This window comes from Vicia villosa, linkage group LG3 (genome assembly GCF_029867415.1).
Source record: "Vicia villosa cultivar HV-30 ecotype Madison, WI linkage group LG3, Vvil1.0, whole genome shotgun sequence".
NCBI lineage: Eukaryota > Viridiplantae > Streptophyta > Magnoliopsida > Fabales > Fabaceae > Vicia > Vicia villosa.
Genome location: NC_081182.1, coordinates 128,027,027 through 128,042,337, shown reverse-complemented (window position 1 = coordinate 128,042,337; position 15,311 = coordinate 128,027,027). Strand labels below are relative to the sequence as shown.

The 15,311-nt window shown below is 35.6% G+C and overlaps 1 protein-coding gene across 1 annotated transcript; it reads left to right on the top strand.

Annotated features, from left to right (window-relative positions):
* The first annotated feature begins 10,802 nt into the window (after positions 1-10,802).
* On the top strand, positions 10,803-13,727 carry LOC131656640 (protein MAIN-LIKE 1-like). Its single transcript, XM_058926298.1, has 4 exons — positions 10,803-10,861; positions 10,959-10,989; positions 11,960-12,356; positions 12,456-13,727. The coding sequence occupies exons 3-4, from the start codon at positions 11,964-11,966 to the stop codon at positions 13,257-13,259; spliced, it is 1,197 nt and encodes a 398-aa protein (XP_058782281.1). The 5' UTR covers positions 10,803-10,861; positions 10,959-10,989; positions 11,960-11,963; the 3' UTR covers positions 13,260-13,727.
* Positions 13,728-15,311: the final 1,584 nt, after the last annotated feature.

The window sequence follows — 15,311 nt, the reverse complement described above, 5'->3', positions numbered from 1 at the left end:
AATATTATTATTGAGTTTCTTGAAGGAAGCAGTTGGTGAAAAGTGTAAGTATTATTTTATCACTCAGATGAAAAAGTGTGTCAAACGTTGGTACGTTCGGTAGCTGGAACGCATTACTGCAATGTTGATTAGATGAGATCATACCATGGATTGTGTAATTATATTATTCAGTTGTTGGGCGTATTGTATGGGTCGCACCTCGACGTTTCATTGTCGTTAACCTTTTGGAGATATAGCGAGTGGTACACCTTGGGGGTGGTCAAATGCGACGTATGAGCTGAGATTGAATGCATGAGACATGCTTTCTGTTGGTTCTGTCAGATGAATTTTGAGGATCGACTAGGGAAATGTTACCTGGGAATTGGAGAGTCAGATGAAGGACTCCTATCCGGAACTTTTCACTTGAAGTATGTTTTCGAGGACGAAAACTCTTTTAGTGGAGGAGAGTTGTAACGCCCCATATTTTCTAATTTTAATTTAATCAGAAATTAAAGTATTATTTATAATTATTTTGTATTTTCGTTGAACTAAATGGATGAATTATGGAATATTGGTCTTTGGGCCAAGTGTGGTATTTAGTAATGAGAGGGTGTTAAGTTGTTGAGCCCATTACTAAATTATGTTATGTTTTCATAAAACAAGGAAATAAGAGGAAATTAAGAAATAGAGGAGGAAAACTTAAGAGGGAGAGAAGAAGAACTCATGGACAAAACCCATTATTGTATTCATGGTGTAGCCCTCACAAAATGAGTAATAGCTTTCTGCTCGTAGCTCCAAATCAGGTAATTCTTAAATATTTAGATTCTACACGAATTTTCCTTCAGTTTGATATATAGATTCGAGTCAAGGAAGTTCTTGGTGAGGGAGATAAGCGAGTTTGAAGATTGGAGGTTCTTGCTGAATTTGAAAAAAGCGGGCTTACAGGTTTGATGGAGAATAAGGGGAAAAGTCCAGATTCTTGGATAAGGTTAGGGGGGACTCTTCTGGTTAATCTCGATTATGTGATTATGGGTAATATAATAGATTAAGAATATGATTTGATTCAATTGGGTATATTGGGATTGGAATTGTTAGGTTAGCAATGTTATAATTGTTGAAATTGCATGATTTGTTGGTTAATAATGTGTTGTATTTATGTATGATGATGTATGACGATGTAATTGATGATTATATGTCGATAAGTAGTGTTTGGAATTGATTCCGGGTTGTGGATTTGTGAAATCGCAGGTCTGTCGTAGACCTGAGAATATGCAGATTCCCACGTCCGCTAAGCGGAGCTAGGCTTGCTAAGCGGATGCTGTTTGTGTTTTAGAAAATTAAAGAGGCTCGCAAACCAGAGGTCCAAATATGGCTCGCCTCTGTGATGCACCGTTTGAAGCGGGGTTATTGAATTTTGATACCATATGCGCGCGAGTGGTCGCTTAGCGGACCCTGTAGCGCAGGAAATTATTAAAACTTTGAAATAACGTATCTTTTGATCCATATATCCATTCTTAGTGCCGTTTTGGGCGTGGTAAAGCAAATTAAATATTTTATATGATGAATTGGTGGGATGGGTAGTGACCCGACTTATTTTTAGAAGTGATATTAATTTCTTGTGAAATGAAATATTGTGCATACGTATGATTGTGTGAATATGGCAATGTTTCGGTGTGATGATAGATGAATTGTGGTTATTGTTATGGTTATCATGATGAATGTGTAAATAATTGAATGATTGTGTAAGCATGTACATACTTTATCTGTGATGAAAATGGTGAGTTATGGTGAGACGATGCTGTGCATCGGACTCGATGATGTTTTAAGTATGTTATATGTGTACATTCATTCATATGCATTCGGTGATGGATCCCGGTGATGTTTGGATCATTGGTGGACATAATTCCCATTGTATGGAATTTTTATCGGTAGGTCCGTATTGTTAGACGATAAGGTAGGTCTAGAGGGGGGTGAATAGACCACCGTTTACAACTTTTACAAAATATTTGTCTTTAAAACTTTGTTACCCCGGAAATAAATAAATCGTCTAGAACGATCAAGCTATTGAATGCCGGATATGCGTAAACAAAACCAGATGAAAAATTAATGAAACAAGATTGTGCACTTCGACGTAATTATCAATTTGTTAATCTACACACAATATGTAATTACTCACAATAAGTTGTTTAACAAAAAACTTAGCAAAAGTTGTGTTTGGAATTTTATCAAACACTTGGTGAGCGCTTTTCACCAAGTTTCAACTTTTGATCAAATAAGAATTTTACGACAAACAATTATGAAAATATAAAGTGAAAACAAGAAAGAACGCAACATTTGTTTAGGCAGTTCCCTTTGTCGTCCTCGCGTAGGGTACGTCTGCCCCTAACTCCAAATTGAATTAGGATAATATGTATTGAATGCAAATTGTTTTAACAAGAGAAGAGTTTACCAATCATCAACTACAATTATGTAGTAAAATTGAATCTAAACACTTCTCTCCCCTTGATTCAAGTAGAACCAAGTGATTGTCGACGATCCCGATGAATCCCAACCCCGATCCTCCCTTCCTTATTCTCCAGTTGCTGCTAGCTTGTTTAGCGAATCACGGATCCCTCAAACCCTTAAACATAGTTGGATACTTGTTAAGCAAAGTAATCGTCAAAAACCCCCCAAATCACACTTGATCTTGGAGGACAAAACCCTAAGGTTTATTCAAGAAAAACCTACGAACTCTCAACTCGAACAAGAACCGAATCTACCGTCGAACGTTATCAACTCACGTTCCTCACCATGAGTGAAAAATATTGTTACGTGTGATTATCAATCGATGAGTGAAAGGTTGAAGATGATGAGAGCTTTGTGTCAAATTTCACTTTTCTTGTTGTTGTGACATAACTATAATGATTTTCTTTTATTCCAAGAACAACAACAGCAAAAGAAACAGTAGAATTTCTGAATTTCATAACGACAAGTCGACCTGAGAAATGAGAGGCTCGACCTGATCAAACCCGTGGCTCTAGCAGATTGCCAAAATCATATCCATGTGTCGGCCTATGCTTCATGTGCGTCGTCCTATTGCCTTCATGAGTCGACTTAAGGGTCGACCTGTTCAAACCCGTGGTTTCCTCAATTGTCCATGCGTCGACCTAAATAAGGCCATGCGTCGACGCATGCTGTCCTATCAAGTATTCCAGAATGAGTCGACCTGAGGGTCGACCTGATCAAACCCGTGATTTCCCCTAAATCCCATGCGTCGACCTGGGCTTCTTGTAGGTCGACCTGAAGACCTTAAAAAACAAAAAGACTGAGTCTTTCACTATGTGGGTCGACTCCAACCCTGCGTAGGTCGACCTGTAAACTTTGAACCTTCAAATTTGCTGGCTTTGAGAATATTGAACTTCCTATTTTGCATGGTTGACTTGAGACACATTCAATCTTTAATAACAAGTTTTGACATCACTTAAAACACACCTTGCACTCACACTTATCTCGATGAGGTTTAGATCCTTCAAGTGGATTAATTCCACAGTTTATTGAGTCCACATGCATAGTGTCAGTTGGTCATATGTATTGTTGTCCTAACATGATTGAAATGATTTCAGTGTTATGTTTGGTGTGTATTTGTTGTGGTTGATGAATGATGATTGAAATCTGAATATATGACAAATTAGGTGAATGATATATTATGATATTTTGTTACTTATGAATACATAACATTGGTTAATTGTGAATATGACTCACCCTTACTTGTTGACATTTTTCAGATTGAGGAGTAGCAGTATTAGTGCTCGGTGAGAATGACTAGTAGAGTTTATCTGTTATTTTGGGTCGTGTCGGTCATGCTCTGATCTTGTAACACTAGGGAACAATAGTTTTAGATTTTTATGAGATTACTCTATTTTAATCAATGTTGGATTTTATTTCCATTGGTTGTAGTGGCGATGTTTCCTTTCCACTATGACGAACATGATTATCTTTTGATAATTCGTTTCCTAATGAAGCAGGACTTAAGAATAAGGTTGATTTTTTATTGTCTTTAAATAATTGTGGCACCCTTGTTTCATGTTTTACTCTGATTTATCTATTAATTTCCGCGGGGTTTAGAAGGGTGTTACAATATTGGTATCAGAGCAGGTCTGTCTGTTCGACCAATTGTCGAGTCAGTTGTGTTGCGCAACATTGAATACTGTCGGCATATTATCCCTTAGTACACGACATGTGAGTGAATCATTGTCAGTACTTGTTTGTTTTGTTGCAGGAGTTGATTTGAGTGAAGTGTGGGAGAAACCTTGCTTCTCGGAAGAGGTTCAGTTGCAAGTTTGCAAAGAGGATTGCTGTCGTGATGTTTCAGAAATCGAACTTTGACGATCGAATGTGTTTCTCAAGTTGTAAGAGTTTTGGAAGCGAAGAGATATGAAAAGGGGCTGTTTAGAATGTGATTGATTTCAAGAGGATGAGTTTTAGAGCGGATTTTCCGTAAGCAAAACGCAGGAAAATTGCTGGATCGTTAAGAAACTTCGAAAATTCATAACTAGAGTTCTGGACATCCAATTTGTGTTCCGTTTGAAGCGTCAAAAAGCTAACGAGATGAACTTTGTAATAAAAATGGTTGCATCAGCTGTAACATATTTAATTGTGACAGGATGATGTTGGAAAGAGGTGAAGTTGCGGTTACACTTGTTCTTAGAACTAGACTTGTTTGTTGGTACAGCACGGGATGTCAGTGTCAGAGTTGAACGAATTGAAGGAATAATTAAAATGTTTGTTGGGAAGCAATTTTAGGAATTAAATGTACCATTTTAGGTGTTTTGGAGATATCGTATAGAGTGTCGCTACATGATGTCGATGTTGAATTTCGGTTGACGTTGGAAAATTCATATCTTGAGTTTTGAGTGTCGGATTAATGTACCGTTTGAACCTACTAAAAGGAGAGATTATGTTCTACCTTACGGGAGAGTTATAAATACATTAGAGTGATCCTTTAAGGAGTGATTCTGAAGTCGGTTAAGGAAGCGTAAAAATTGTTGAACAGGAATGCCTATTACCGCGATTGTTTGAAACGAAGTTGAGTAGAACATGTTATTGATGAATAAGTTGATGAGATGTTCGGTAATAAAGATGATTTGAGTGCCGATGGATTTTAGTGAGGAGTAGATTAGTAGTAAAGGTGAAATAAACTTTAGAACGGTTGAAGTCGTATTTGTGATGCCAAAGCAACGACATGTATAAAAGAAGAATTGTAGAGGATTTCTGACACCTATTGATGAGAGGAAGACTTTGTTGAGATTCCGAGTGGAATGATATTTGGACGCGAAAGATGTCATAGAATTTGGAGTTAAGCCACGAGTTATGAATGTTGTCATGGTCTTTTGCTACGATGAGGATTTTGATTTGGGACGAGATGAATAGAAATGTATGAGTACATTAGTGATTATGAAGTTGAGGAGTACTTAACAAGTGTGAATTTTAGTTGGATGAAGTTAGCTTTCTTGGACATGTGATTTCTAAATATGGTATAGAAGTTGATCCCACATAAAAAGAAGCGGTATGTAAATGGGAAGCTCCGAAGTCAGTGTCAGAGATTCGTAGTCTTGTTGGTCTTGCATGTTACTACAGAAAGTTCATAGAAGGATTTTCAAAGTTAGCATTTTCGTTAACTAAGTTGACAAGGAAGAGTCAAGCATTTGTTTGGGATTCTAAATGTGAGGAAGGATTCCAAGAGTTGAAGAAGAGGTTGACTAGTGCTCCTATCTCGATTTTACCAAATTCGGCAGAACTGTTTGTGGTATATTATGATACGTCACTGATGGGTTTGAGTGGTGTATTGATGCGAAATCAGCAAGAAATAGCTTATGCGTCGAGACAACTCGAAGTGCATGAAAGGAATTATCCGATTAATGATTTAGAGTTGGCAGCTGTGGTTTTTGTTTTGAAGTTGTGGCGAAATTATTTGTATGGTTCCAGACTCAAAGTGTTTAGTGATCATAAGAGTCTGAACTACCTCCTTGAATAGAAAGGGCTTAATATGAGGCAACGGAGAATACTAAGCTGTGAGAATAATCACTCACCATGTTGTGTGAACTTATGAAGAAGTGAATATGGGAGAGTGCAACGTATTTTACGGTGACTTAAGACGGGTAATCGGATTCGCACAACGAAAGTGTGATGTGGAGTGATTTTATGAGTGCTACTCGTGGGCAATGAGGAATTAATATGTCGGGAGCCTACGTAGAGAACATGCATTGATCTATATGTTGGATTTAGGATCTAGTTGATGTAAGGATGTTGTATCGGAGAATTAGAACCATTTTGAATAATTTCCGAGATGATAAATATGTTATTGTGGTTGTACGTAGTTAACGAGTTTGTATTCGGCGAAGTTAAGACGATGAGTTGTTACTATATGATGCTATAATAACTTTGTGCTGTTATAAGGTGTTATTTTAGATTTACAAATATAATGAGGAATTATACTCTATGAAGGACGAAGTTGATTTAATTCTTAGAGAAGAGTGGGACTCAGTTTGAGCTATTTTGTAAGCAATGGTATATTGAGGCTGATGAGTGTGATTATAATTACTTGTGTGTACTCGTTCCGATGGTTGGAATGTTTTAATAGATGTAGTAACTCAAGAAATTGTTTTTGAGTGCCGGTAAGTAGTGCTAAGTGGTAAATTAGTACCATGTATGGTAAAAGAGGATTTTAAAAGAACGATTAAAGAGAGTCGGAATTGGGTAAAACTAATAAATCTAGTTCGTGATGATGATTGTAATGAGTGATCAGAATAGTGCAGCAAAAGTGGAATGTAACGTGTTAGATAGTTGCTGGTGTGACTTAAGAGGGGTCAGATAGTTGAAATTCAATGGTATAGGAATATTATTGTTGAGTTTCTTGAAGGAAGCAGTTTGAAAAAAGTATAAGTATTATTTTATCACTCAGATGGAAAAGTGTGTCTAACGTTGGTACATTCGTTAGATGGAATACATTACTGCAGTGTTGATTAGGTGTGATCATACCATGGATTGTGTAATTATATTATTCAGTTATTGGGCGTATTGTATGGGTCGCACCTCGACGTTTCATTACCGTTAACCTTTTAGAGATATAGCGAGTGGTACACCTTTGGGGTGGTCGAATGCGTCGTAAGAGATGAGATTGAATGCATGAGACATGCTTTCTGTTGGTTATGTCAGATGAATTTTGAGGATCGACTAGGGAAATGTTACCTGGGAACTAGAGAGTCAGATGAAGGACTCCTATCCGGAACTTTTCACTTGAAGTATGTTTTCGAGGACGAAAACTCTATTAGTGGGGGAGAGTGTAGCGCCCCATATTTTCTAAATTTAATTTAATCAGAAATTAAATTATTATTTAGAATTATTTAGTATTTTCGTTGAACTAATTGGATGAATTATGGAATATTGGTCTTTGGGCCAAGTGTGGTATTTAGTAATGAGGGAGTGTTAAGTTGTTGAGCCCATTACTAAATTATGTCATGTTTTCATAAAACAAGGAAATAAGAGGAAATTGAGAAATAGAGGAGGAAAACCTAAGAGGGAGAAAAGAAGAACTCATGGACAAAACCCATTTTTGTATTCATGGTGCAACCCTCACAAAATGAGTAATAGCTTTCTGCTCGTAGCTCCAAATCAGGTAATTCTTGAAGATTCGGATTCTACACAAAATTTCTTTCGATTCGATATATTTATTCATGTTAAGGAAGTTCTTAGTGAGGGAGATAAGCGAGTTTGAAGATTGGAGATTCTTGCTGAATTTGAAAAAATAGAGCTTACGAGTTTGATGGAGAAGAAGGGGAAATGTTCAGATTCTTGGCTAAGGTAAGGGGGGACTCTTCTGGTTAATCTCTATTATATGATTATGGATAATATAATAGAGTAAAAATATGATTCGATTCAATTGAGTATATTGGGATTGGAATTGTTAGGTTAGGAATGTTATAACTGATGAAATTTCATGATTTGTTGGTTAATGATGTGTTGTCTTGATGTATGATGATGTATGATGATGTAATTGATGATTATATGTCTGTAAATGGTGTTTGGAATCGATTTCGGGTTGTGGATGTGTGAAATCGCAGGTCTGTCACAGACCTGAGAATCAGCAGAATCGCACGTTCGCTAAGTGGAGCTAGGCTCGCTAAGCGGATGTTGTTTTGGTTTCAGAAAATTAAATAGGCTCGCTAAGCCGAGCCAGTCCGCTAAGCGGAGATCCAAACGTGGTTCTCCTCTGTGATGTGTCGCTTGAAGCGGAGTTATTGAATTTTGATACCATAAGCGCGCTAGTGGTTGCTAAGCGGACCCAGTAGCTCAGGAAATTATTAAAACTCTAAAATAACGTATCTTTTGATATGTATATCCAATCTTAGTGCCGTTTTGGGCGTGGTAAAGCAAATTAAATATTTTATATGATTAATTGGTTGGATGGGCAGTGTCCCGACTTATTTTCAGAATTGATATTAATTGCTTGTGAAATGAAATATTGTGCATACATATGATTGTGCGAATATGGCAATGTTTCGGTGTGATGATAGATGAATTGTGGTTATTGTTATGGTTATCATGATGAATGTGTAAATAATTGAATGTTTGTGCAAGCATGTACATACTTTATCGGTGATGAAAATGGTGAGTTATGGTGAGACGATGTGGTGCATCAGACTCGATGATGTTTTAAGTATGTTATATGTGTACATTCATTCATATACATTCGGTGATGGATCCCATTGATGTTTGGATCAATGGTGAACATAATTTCCATTGTGTGGAATTTGTGTCGGTAGGGTCGTATCTCGATGAGGTTTAGATCGGTAAGGTGGATTAATTCCACGGTTTATTGGTACCACATGCATTATGTCAGTTGGTAATATGCATTGTTGTCATAACATGATTGAAATGATTTCAATGTTATGTTTGGTGTGTATTTGTTGTGGTTGATGAATGATGATTGAAATATGAATATATGACAAATTAGGTGAATGATATATTATGATGTTTTGTTACTTATGAATGCATAAAATTGGTTAATTGTGAATAAGACTCACCCTTACTTGTTGACATTTTTCATATTGAGGAGTAGCAGTATTAGTGCTCGGTGAGGATGACTCGTAGAGTTTATCCGTTATTTTGGATTGTGTCGGTCATGCTCTGATCTTGTAACACTGGGGAACGATAGTTTTAGAGATTTATGAGATTACTCTATTTTAATTAATATTAGATTTTATTTCCATTGGTTGTATTGGACATGTTTCCTTTCCGCTGTGATGAACATGATTATGTTTTGATAATTCGTTTCCTAATGAAGCATGACTTAAGACTAAGGCTGGTTTTTTATTATTTTTAAATAATTGTGGCACCCTTGTTTCATGTTTTACTCTGATTTATCTATTAATTTCCGCGGAGTTTAGAAGGGTGTTACAGAAATCGCTCGCTGCGAGAGAGTGAGAGATAGAAATAAGGAAAGAGATAGTCTTAGAAGCTGAAACGTCACAATACATAACCCTAATTTCTCTTTTCTTTTTATTATTATTATTATTATTATTATTATTATTATTTAATAAAAATCTGAAAACAAACAAAAACTTTTGAGCCGAACTACGACGCTCTGATTCCAGAAATGGATACGAAGACATTAGGTCGCGGGGCCTAAGCAAGCACAATTGTAAATAATTCTTTCTTTTCCCCGTGTTTCTTTTGCATGCATTCGCATTAGGCTTTAGACATAGTACACACCCTTTTGATAGAAATAAACATAGGTGGATACCGTCGAGTACGACAGACGTGAGGGGTGCTAGTACCTTCCCCTTGCGTAACCGACTCCCATACTCAGTTCTCTGGTCGTAAGACCTTGTTCTTATTCTTTGCTAGGTGTTCTGATATTTCTTTCCCTTAATAGGATAAATATATTAGTGGCTACTCTGGTTTTTTTTCGCGAGCGTGCGACAAGTAATCACAGATTAAAATCAACGACAATTTAACTATCTGTTTTTTGACGGGCACGGATACATATTTGTTGATATATGTACCAGCGGATATTCATATCCGTTAATAATTAGCAAAATTACTTAAATATTAATTTAAACTTGTTTAATAGAAAATTATAATTATAATAATAATTATTATTATTATTATGCATTATTAGGATTATTTAGTTGAATATCTAATTATTTTTTTTTAAATTTATTTATTTGATAAACGAATAAATAAAATAAATGTGATTTATTTTTTGATATTATTATTATTATGGGTTAAATTAAAAAATATTTTTTAATGTAGATAAATAATTAATTTATTATTTAAAAAAATTAAATAATAGTATATATGAATATCTGTTTAATACGCGTGAATATTTTAAAACTCATGGACATCTATTTGGCATATACCCGCAAGTATATGGGACAGATAGAGATATCATATTTAATAAATGGGGAAGGATAGCATAGAACTAATAACTGGATCCACATATACTCATTGTCATTCTACTTTATTAATTCATATGTATGTTTTTTAATAATATTAGATATTTTTTATTATTTAATCTTCTATAGTAGGAAAGGTTTGAACTATTTAATAATTTGTTTGCTTTTCAATCTAACATGCTTATTAAATATGTTAGAGGGACAAATACAAAACATTAATATATTTGAAAAAAATTTAATAGTTATTTTAATTTTAAAATATGTTTTTTACAACTATATAAAAGACAATAATATTTAATTGATATGAGGAGAATTCGAGATTTAATAGATATAAATTGAGTAACCCATTTCTTAAATACAAAAAAGAAATATGATTGAAATTGTCAAACTTATTTGTAAAATAATCATCTTTACTTCTCTCTTCTCTGTGCTATCCGGTCGTGGAAGTAATCGTTTCTTAATATTTAAAATATTTCTTTGTTTTTTTCTACATAATGTTTTATCAAATATTGTCTAAACTTTTATCATCATTTTTCAATATAGGAACTAGTAGAAGACCCGTGCGTCCGCACGGGTAAGTTCATTCTTATCTTACATAATTTGATAAGACTTTATTGTTATTAATATATATTTGTTATTGCAAAATCAATAATAATTATAAATATTTAAACATAAATATGTAACAGATAATAAAAAAAATTAATATAATTAATAATCATAAATATTTACAAATATCGCTGATAATTTCAAAAATTTCCTCGAACACGGCTGATATATTTTTGCATATTGTATATTACTTTAGTGATATTAACTTCTTTCTAAAGTTAATTGAGATTAATATAAAAAAATTAGGAAATTTCTTTGGCCACCTCCCAACCTTCTAGCCCACCTCTGCTGAAAAATCCAAACTACCCCTAACTTCGGAAATGCATTTCCGAAATGCAAGAAAAAGGTGTTTTCGGAGATGCATCTCCGAAAGCGCCATTTTTTTTAAAAAAATTGTCTTATTTCGGAAGTTCATTTCCGAAAACAGCATTTCGGAAGTTCATTTCCGAAATACTGGGCGTTTTGCAGATTAAGCAAAACAGCCCCCCTCCCCCCAAATCATTTACCCTAAACCAATATCAAACTCAACTCCTCTGAGATTTTTTGCTAACACACTTCCAAGGCTGCATCAAAGGCTCCAATCACCTTGCTATACTACATTCAAAAGCCCTCAAATCACTCAATTTGTAAGTTTTATATTTGTTAGATCCATATTTCAAATGCATGTTAGAGTTGTTTTCAATTGCATAAATGATATATGGGTAGGTTGTTAGTAGTATTTAGGTTGTTTAGAAGCATTATGGGTTGTTTTGAAGTTTGATTTTGGGGTCTGCCATTGGAGGTTGCAGAGAAGTTCTGCGCAGAGGTGTTTCGGAAGTTCATTTCCGAAAACACCTCCATCCCAGTTTTCATAAATGAACTTCCGAACTGTATCAGAAGTGCAATTTTTTTTGTTTTTTCTTTTGTCTCGCATATTAATCGATTTCAATTGTTTACAGGAACATGTCAGGCAACCAACCAGCACGCATCAGACAGGGTAGAGAGACCCAGACTGCGTCGGCTAGATGCGAGCGGGCGGCGGCGCAGCTGGCGTCGACTCAGGGACGGGGGCAGGGCCGGGGACGCCGTGTGCGAGTTCCCGTGGACGTGGGGGAGGGTACCTCTTCATCTGGATCTAGGAGTCGGTTGGCTCGGGTATCTTCTTTCCGCCAGCGAGAGGAGGAGGAGGAGGAGGAGGTGGCAGTGCCATACCTTGAGCCGGAGGGGGTACCGGATGTTGACCCTCCACCTGGGGAGGAGGATGAGCAGGAGGACAGCTACCTGGGAGGGCCCATTGACACTTCCGTGCTGATATCCTACCGTGACCACGTCGCTAGGCGTATCTGGGAGGGAGAGGTATTTTTTTTAATTTAACCGTTTATAATTTAGACGTTTATTCGATATTTTCTTAACGGTCTATTTAACATATGCTTTTATTTGTTTTTTTTGTAACAGGAGAGAGATCCTTTGAAAATGGTGAACCATACCCAAAAGATTTTCAATCTGTTTAAACCAGCAGCTGAGTGGTTTAACGACGCGGTGCGAGGTTCAGGGCTTAGCGGGCTCTGCATGACGGGGTACATCACCATCAGCCACGGCATGCAGGGGGCATTTGTGGAGCGCTGGCACAAGGAGACGTCTTCTTTCCACTTGCCGGTTGGGGAGATGACGATCACCTTGCATGATGTGCAGTGTCTTCTCCACCTGCCCATCAGGGGGCTGCTGTTGACCCACTCCCGGATCCAGAGGGTCGAGGCCAGTCAGTGGATGGCGCTCTATTTGGGCATGGAGCCCGAAGTTGCTGACTTTGAGTGTGCCACGATATCTGGGCCTCATATCCGGTTCACCACACTGAGCCGCTATTTCGAGCACCACCTAGACGCAGCGGCCGATGCCGAAGCCGCGGGTGACGATCTATTCACACAGTATCACCGCGGCTGCGCTCTCCGGTGCTGGTACATGCATGTGGTAGGCGTTGCATGCTTTGTGGACAAGAGTGCAAGGTACGTCGACGTGACCTACCTCCGCTACTTCATGGACCTGGATACCGTTCACCAGTGGAACTGGGGGGCAGCTACTCTGGCATACCTCTACCAAAAGCTGAATGAGGCCTCCAACTGGAGGACGAGGCAGTTGGTTGGATCCTGCACACCCGACGCTCCCGGCGCTCCTAGGCAAGCACACGAGGAGATCCTCGAGAACCAGCAGGCCGAGGATGACCACGCCATTGATCTCCTGCCGATCTGCCAGCGGATATAGATGCTTGGGCGGGACGCGTTGGATCGAGGTGTCGTTCATCAGGGCGGTCCAGAGGCAGTCGCCGTGATGGAGATGATCGTCACTGATGCAGGCCGTGCGGCGGCATACAGGCGGCAGAGGAGGGCCCAGGGTGAGAGGGTTAGGCACACCCAGTAGTGGTCGGGTTTATTTATTTTTTGTTTTCGGATTGTATCTTTAGCACAGTATTTTTATTTGGATTTGGATCGGCTTGAATTATATGACTCAATAAAATCCAAATGAATAAAATAAATATTTTCTAATTAAAATTAAACTATAGGAAAAAATGCAAAAGCCCATTCTTGATTAGGGATCGGTTTATTTAAAAAATAAATAATTAAACAAAAAAGGAAAAGAAAATTTTTGAATAATAATTTTTATAACAAAATAAATAAGTTTATACAAAATTTTGTTCAGTAAATAGAGTTGTATAGGCCATATATGAATATAGTATATTACAATGAAATTATTATTCTATATCAAACAATTTGCTACCAAAAACATCCTTTCATAATTATCATTATTAAAAAATATATATTATTTCACACATTAAATATTTATTATTACTTAATTTAACTTTATTTCTTTATAATTAATTTTAAAGAACTGATTTTATGATCTTTGTAAATATAGCAATCAATATAAATTTTTTTCCACTTGTGTGTTTATTCAACCCATTATTTTCGATCAACTATTATTTTAAAATGATATTAATAAAATTTTAATGATATACGTTTCTTATCAATTTCAAAATAAATCCATAACAGCAAGTACATATAACAACACATATTAAAGAAGAGATTTTTTGAATCGATGAATCATGAATGTCATATTTTATAATATTTTAAGTGGAAAAAAGAATATTCTTAATCGCACAAATATATTTAAAGAATGTTGAGAGTATTATGAATATTTATTTGTCCGGAACTAATTAATTGTGTCCCGTGTCACTTCAAAAATGAAATAAAATCATAGCTATTTAAAAAAAATATTAAAATTAATTATATTTCACACTTTATTCTTATATATTTAAATTTAACTAATTTAGTTTTTAAAGTAATCAAATATATTTATTATAATTTTATATATTTATTAATTATTTAGAGAAAATAAATCACATGTGATATTAATTTTAATACTAATTTAGTTTCCTTTGCACCAATGATCAAAATTTTTGTTTTTTGTGTACTTAAGTGGAGTGAAATGATAAAGAGTTTCGATTTTTGATATTGATACCTGAATTATATTTTGGTCACTCAGTAATCTCTTGAAATAATGATTCTTGGAAGTTTGGCTGACTGTTTGAATTAAAATTTTAAAACCAAGTACACAAAAAACAAAAATTTTGATCATTGGTGCAAAGAGAACTAAATTAGTATTAAAATTAATATCACATGTGATTTGAAAGCAACATCTCTGTTTCTATGTTCACTTGTTACATTCTCTTACGACGAACACTATACTGCAAGCTGCACCACAAATTGAAGGGTTGAGCAGAGATGGTTTAGTAGTATTTATATCCTTGATCGACTGCGGTACAAGCTAGCTTTTCAATTGACCCATGTGGCTCTTTCGTTGGTAAATACACATCGTCTCAAACTGCATAAGATTCATTATATTATTTAACTGGTAAGAGACCCGTGCTCCCGCACGGGTAACTGAATTATGATATTGTGTTAATAACTAAAAAAAATTAGAATCTTCAAATAATAATTATAAAATAAAAAAATAAAATATTTGTTAATATGATAATGTCTTAATGTCATAACGTTTAGTTAGCGTCAAATATAAATGTAAAATTTTAGATATAAATATAAATTTTGAGTCCATTTACTTTTTTAAAAGTGAATATTAACCATATAGATTTAACTATATTAAATAATCATACACAAAGAATAAAAAATATAATTGTGAGATTGAGAAAAATTAATATTTAAAAATAAAGATTTTGTCTCTTAAATTAAAAGAATGATTGATTAAACTAAAATAAATATTGTCTTGTTAGTGACCCGTGAGTTAAATATATTTTTAATG